At 35.1% G+C, this 7,203-nt stretch overlaps 1 protein-coding gene across 1 annotated transcript; it reads left to right on the top strand.

Annotated features, from left to right (window-relative positions):
* The first annotated feature begins 5,356 nt into the window (after positions 1-5,356).
* On the top strand, positions 5,357-6,539 carry LOC149178940 (uncharacterized). The gene has a single exon (XM_089423748.1). It carries the CDS (start codon positions 5,531-5,533, stop codon positions 5,990-5,992), a length of 462 nt encoding a protein of 153 aa, XP_089279874.1. The 5' UTR covers positions 5,357-5,530; the 3' UTR covers positions 5,993-6,539.
* The last annotated feature ends 664 nt before the right edge of the window (positions 6,540-7,203 follow it).

Raw genomic sequence — 7,203 nt, 5'->3', positions numbered from 1 at the left:
GACTATGGTTTCACACATTGTCAGCATATCCTTAGGTTAGGGTTTTCTAAAGAACCAGTCCAGGGTTCTTTAAATTCAATTAAGAATATGAGGGGGTGGGGTAGCTTTATTGAGAGATGAATCACCCTAAACAAGAATCTCTATGATTCGAGATAGCTAGACATAATGATGTTAGTAATGTAATGCAAACTTCAAAAAATAAGATAAAGAGAATTTATAAGATATATAGACATTCATGGAGATGTTTCTTGACCTCTATACATGTAATGCATGCTTTCAAACAAAAACATGTGATACCATGACTTCATTTCTCAAGTTAGATCTCTTACATAACCATGGAGGATAGACATAATGATGTTGGTAAAGCAATGCAAACTTCAAAAAATAAGATAAAGATAATTTTATAAGATATATAGACATACTTGGAGATGTTTCTTGACCTCTATACCTGTAATTCATGCTTTCAAGCAAAACATGTGATACCATGACTTCATTTTTCAAGTTAGATCTCTTACGTAACCATGGAGGACAAAACCTTATGAAAATTTATTCCTTCTTTTAATCAAGGATTTTTTCTTGGAATCCTAGATTACTTGTAGATCCTAGAGGGAGAGGACTCAGATTCTAATATGTTATCTAGAGAGTACACTCTTTAGTCTAGACTAGATATCAACAAGGATCATATGAACCATTAATCATTAGATATATTGAAAATCTAAGAACTCATGAACATGCGTACCTTGTGTTTACATACCTCTAATTTTATCATACTTGTTGAAAGTGTATCTTGTTGAGTGCAAAGTACTTACTTGATTTTATTAAGTTGGTACCTTGTGCTCTATATAGGATAGATTTTAGATTCCCTTCAAACTTAATACTTCTTGTAAATACCTTATATCATTGGTGGATTTCCAAAGGTATCTATTATGAGACCCCTTTTCTTCAATGAATTATAGATGAGATGAAGTACTTCACTCTATATATCATTGCTTCAATATTATCGTGATTCAACCATAATGAGCCTGAATTCTTCTTCATGATTGTGACTTCAACTATCTTTGAAGATGTTTTGTCATTAAGCAATTTTCGCAAGAACCAAACTTCCTTGTTGAGGTGTATCACTGAGATCTTCTTTCTGAACTAGCACTGAGATCTTCTTACAATGATGAACCCTTTATCATGTGATTGTACCGATGTAGTGAATGCATTGAGCCTATGTTACTATACCGAGATCATGTCATTGTGGTATTGCCTATGCCATTTCTGAAATACACAGTGAAGTTATATCTTTATTGTGACTTCACTGAAATGTCAATATTGATCCTTCTAGATTGTGTCTTCACCGAAAATGTTATGAATCCATTCTGAAAAGATGTGAACTTGTTATATCCTCGAAATTGTCTTTGTTATTTTTCACTATTACTTATATACATTTTATAGTGAAGTCACTCCTTTGAGTATTCTCAAAAAATGATCCAACTTATTTCTCCTTCATTCTTTAACATGCTCACTGTAATATTATTAGCCAAGAACTTCCCTTCTTCAAGCTGCTTTGACCATGACCAAGGCTTGGATTCCATGTTGGAAAATCGATATAGATGGTAGTTAAATGATTTTCCTTATCTATGACATTAACTTGTGATATTTTTCATTATTAGTATTATGTCTTTTAATTATATTTTCTAATCATCAAGATTAATGCCAAGAAACAAATAGAAGAACACAAGATATAGGAATACTGCCAAGGAAAACCCCCCCTCGAGGGGAAAACCTAGTCACAAATTCTTCCTTCATTAGATTCAAGATGAGACGACCAAGACCCTTACAACTCAGACTAGAGACTATCTCCATCCATCAAGCCAACCTTGTTATGCTTCAATTCCATTGCCCCTATAGCAGTCAATCTTCTTCATACTTGACCTTGAAGAGATCACCTTCTGCAGCCAATCTGAGCTCCTTCATGTATTACTATGGTGTCACTTTTCTTCTACAATGGCACCGATACCTTTTTCTTTAAGTCATCCAAACACAACACACTATGATATCTGAATTATCTCTGCAAAGACCCCGAAACATTCATCTGAACTTCTTTGTGATCACTCAATAGAAAACCTTTTGAAATCTGAACTTGTAATCTGTGATTCTATGTGAGCTTATGTGTGATTGCTGAAAATGTATCTCTGAAATTTGCGAGCTCTGAGATGGTTTAATGCGAAGATCCGAGGATGGTATATATATAGTGGTTGCCCCACGTAAATAGGTCGACATGACATTGTGAACAATTGTGCCATAATTATTGAGCCACCATGGATATTCTTTCATTTGTGTAGGCCGACATGTGATCTCCTTATGGAATTTGACTTGATGGAGATCCTTTTAACAACAAGGAGACTTCAATGGATGGAGGAGGCTTTACAAATTTATTTTTTCAATAACCTAAAGCCTACAATGGAGGCTTGACGTATACATTTGACCCAAGCAGGAAACCCATGGTTAAATAAGTCAAATCAAATTAATAATAAAATTATTTTCACTTTATTTTGATAAGTACGTTACAAGTTCATTCAAATACATTAAATGAATACAGAACCTAGTTACATTTTTCAACACCTATTTATGATTTAACTAAAAAAGAAGAAATGTGCACTGCACCTACACCAAAAATGCTTCCCAAAAATCATTTATGAAGCATGCCAATAGAAATATTTAAAGTAGTTTTGATATATGTAATATCAATATGATCCTCTTTGAAATTTCGATTCAACTTATTTAATTAAATGAGCATGTCTTCTAGTAGATGGATGCAAAATTGCACTTGAAATATTCTTTCCAACTCATATATTTTTTCTCTCCTAACTCCCGATCCTTTAACAAAGAATGCATGAGTTTAACAAGTATTTCCATGACCTTTCCTCTAGAGAGCCACCTAATTTGATGAATGTGTAAGACCACTAACTTATTTATTTGAAATTTATACATTAGCTCTCTCAATTTTCAATATCTTTTAATTGATTTCCCAAGCCATGAGTAAAATTTGTCTCAAAATTTGTTAATATATTGCAACTTTGGATAAAATGAGATGAAGCTTCATTGGTTGTTAATGCTACCATATGAGCTATGGAATGTATAACTAATAAATGAGGAGAATACAAAGATTTGAATACCCCTCATGGAAGATGCACCATTTGAACCAAAACCAACAAACTTCATCAAATATAAATCCATTTATGCTATAAAATAGTTCTCACTAGGTCATACATATATTGAACTATTCCATCATTTATTTGAAAGAAACATATAAACTATGTTAAACATTGACCTCTTCCTCCATTCATCAAATATGTTAAACATTGACCTCTTCCTCCATTCATCAAATATGTAATATAAACAATCAATTGGTGTTCCATAATTTGATTAGTTCTTTCATCAACAAAAATTGAGTAAACTGGGCTATGTAAAATCTCCTTTTTTAGTTTGTTCCAATACACCACTTTAACAACTTGAAGAAACTCTTTTCTTGGTGTGGTATTTGCGTATATAGAATATTCATCTCTCAAAAGCACCCATGGAGTGAATTTATACATATTCAAGTCACATATTGACTTATACATTTATAAAGATAAACCATGTATAGCAACAAAATACATGTTTTCAATCACTGATATAATTCGCTTCTTCTCAACATCTAGCATTATTTCTACGTGTTTAGCGATTGGAATATTGATTTGTTTTCTTTTTGCCTCCAAAAGTTGTAAAAAACAATTATGAGATTTTCATTTTGCATGGGCACTTAAACCACTAAATTGAAGAATGGTAGTTCCCTCTTTTGCAAATGGAGTCTCAACTTTAAGTTTAACACATCAAGAACATTTTATCCTTTCATTACTGTCACAATATTTTACAACATAAGCCCATGGAAATCTTGTATTTCATTTAGATTTCAATATTATTTTATGTTTCTTTGATGGTTTTTTCTCTTTCAACAAGCTCTACACTATTTGATTCATCATATTCATGTATTCATGTAGATGAGCATCAACTTTATTTTGAATATTACATGGTTGATTAGAATGTTGTGCAAGGCCAAATGATTCAACAATTGACAATTTCCTTTTATCCTTCTTAGGAAGACCAATACGAGACATTTTTCAAGATTTACACCTATTAAATAAATAACAACAATAGAATACGTAAATACATAAATTAAAAATCCCTTAGGAATATTGAGATAGACAAAATTCAACATTTAACAAGATGCCATAAGATTTGACTATATATTTCTTGATAGGTAATTCATTACTTTGTTGAATTATGTTTTAAAACATTCAAGGAAACATGTAGATTTATGACACAGAAAAACACTTCATGAAAAGTGGTACTTGGACAAGAAATCTGTACAGATTTAAGGAACGAAGAAAAACAAGGAAGAGTTTAAATGAGAGTGGTATAGTTGTCGAGTCCAATACCCTCACCATAAGATAGATATTCTTTTCATAGTTGGTAGATTCATATAATTACGACAATAAAAATTTCCACCATTAACAATGTAGAAAACAACTCCAACACCCATGTCTAGGATGGAAGGATGGAAAGCATTTGCATTCACGGTATCTAGCCACAATGTTGATTTCCTAGGGTGTGGATTCTATGGTGGCCATGAAGGTTGTCATTACTTCAAGGACTGTTCCATTAAAGAATCCATAGAATGAAAAACCAAATGCTAATGAATATATGAGGAGCATAATGAAGAATACCTTATAGTCTAGGCCCTGCAATTTAAATGAAAATGGAAAAAATGTATGTAGGGAAAGAGCGCTAAAGGATAATCGGCCAGGAACACGTGCAAAGTTGTTGAATAAGTATTCAATGTACTCCGCCACCCTACACTAAGTGTAATAGTACCATAAAAATTGCATGTTTTTATTGTTGAGGTTACATCATGTTAGGTATGTTGAGAACGTAAAGGAACTATCCTCAACCCACAACATAACTATTAAATCTTACTGGTCCAAATTATTTACATGTTATTAAAAATATTTCGCTTCTTTTGAAATATAGAAATTTAATCTAGCGTTTATAATTTAGCAGTGATTTTGATATTTTAATTTTTTTTTCGAACCAAGTACAACCAGACAGTCATTAATTGCAGTTGACTCGTAACCACCCTTTTCGGAAGAATGGACCGCACAATGTCAGGTATTTATTCGGGACCTGGTTGCGTGTCACTGTGCTTTGTCAACCGTACCTCCAACATTGGTTGCCGGTCCCGGAAAGGCGTTGTCACGATTCTTTTAGCACCAGCAATAATAGTGAAGGTTCGACCACCGATTTCAGAGAACAGCTTGTACTCGTTTACTTCTCCCAACAAGTTGGACTTTCCGGTTCATTGGATGAACCCTAAGAATGATGAACAATACTTTCACCACTCTTAAGCCTCTGTAGCTGAAGGCCCGTGAGATAAGCACTGTTCACAGGTTCCGGGGTCGATCCCCATCTGTTACTGGTGATAGAATAGTAGACGGAAACCGCGATGAAGCGCCGACTGGAATCATCAATATGTTGGACCAGGAATGGAGGGGAGGCGGAGGCCGACGACATCAATCCCATTCCGAAGAGACCCTGCACGGGCAGAGACGGCGACAGTTTCGAAGAATTCTTCGCTGTGCTGAAACGAATCAAGGCTACGCGCAGGTACTCTCTCAGTACTCGTAATGACCTCAATCGCCAAGAACCCGCACTAAAATGTACCAAAACAGTTGCATCCAACGCGTTCTGGCGCCCATCTTTCGAGTGGGAGGATTTCTCAAACCACGGGAAAACCTGCAACGTCCAGCCCGACTTATCCGCCGTGAAGTCCGGAGATGGGCGTGTCGAGGAGGAAGAAGTTGTCCATCACGCGAGTAACAATCTGAAACGGAAGGCCAGTACGAATCCCGGCCTCGAAGGCCTGGATCTGAATAGTTTACCGGCGGAGTTGCCGCTATTTCAGTAGGTATCAGGTTTTGTCGGATAGAAGTACCACGGCGGGCCAATATCTTACCAAGGCCAAATCTCCTCAACCTGCGCAGGCAGATCTAGAATCTCGTAAGTAGACTCTATTTTACATCTAATTCATAAAACTTGTCTACACCCTATAAACATTTTGAAATCTTGACCATTTCTGTTTCTATCTTTAGAATTGGAGAAATCATGCATTCGTATAAAGTTCTTCTTCCATTAGAATAATGGAAAGAAATCTCAAGTGAGCCTGCAAAATCATCCAAAATTTAATTCAGTGAAGGATAAAGATATAGAAAAGTCCTCATCTACAAATTTCGTTTTGGACTTCTAGCACATGAGTCAACGCCAATATCTATCCATTTCTGCAACAATTCTTAACCGTTTTCCCCGGTCGTTCCAGAGATTATGGCCGTTGTCTGGATCGAGATGTCACAGTCGCCGTGGATTGAAAGAAATATAATGTTTGCAGTGTAATGAAAAGAATAATGATGTGTGCTTGTTATCTAGTTTATATAGAATGTTTATTGATATTCCAGAATTTTTATCCTCGAAATGGTTGGCTTCCATCCGTCAAGATCCGAATCATCGAGTGTTTGGCGTGAGCATTATATTATGGTAATCTCGATTCAATTGTTTTAAACAATTTCTTACACATATCAATTTTGTGGACAGTTGTAGATCAATATTTTATTGCCGTTGTAGATCTATATTTTCCGAAGAGTAGAAGATCTATGTTACTTGGGCAACCGGTCGATAGTCGAGTAGGTTAGATTATGTTGTATGTTAAAGCTCGACACAACTGATTCCGATTCCGTAATGTATAATAGATGTGTAATGAATGTATGAGTAGAAGTGTTCTGTTTGGACTGTAGGGTTACATAAGAACCTGTCTCTCTGTATCTTCTGCATCATTTTGATTGATGTACTTCCTTTTGTTTGATCGGACTATCTACGAGAACGGATGACCTTTTGTATGGCTTTCCTTTCTCAATGCACATCATCGATATTGACGGTATTTGAGTTTATAAAATCACATCATCGATATTGACTGTATTTGAGTTTATAAAATCAGGTGACGTAAGCGATTAAACGCCTGACCTAAAAATAGAGTGATAGAGTAGCGTTGAAGGAAGAAATAGAGTGATAGAGTAGGGTTGAAGGAAGAAATTAAAGAGGAGTGGAGAAAGAAAGACAGGCCACAAA

Source organism: Pinus tabuliformis, chromosome 4_1 (genome assembly GCF_031772625.1).
Source record: "Pinus tabuliformis cultivar Carrire ecotype Pingquan chromosome 4_1, CPIR1, whole genome shotgun sequence".
Taxonomy (NCBI): Eukaryota; Viridiplantae; Streptophyta; class Pinopsida; order Pinales; family Pinaceae; genus Pinus; species Pinus tabuliformis.
The sequence above is the reverse complement of the archived record's forward strand: the minus strand, read 5'-3'. Positions and strand labels throughout refer to the sequence as shown.

Coding starts and splice junctions, on each gene's coding strand:
- LOC149178940 (XM_089423748.1), top strand. CDS start 5,531: ATGAAGCGCCGACTGGAATCATCAATATGTTGGACCAGGAATGGAGGG.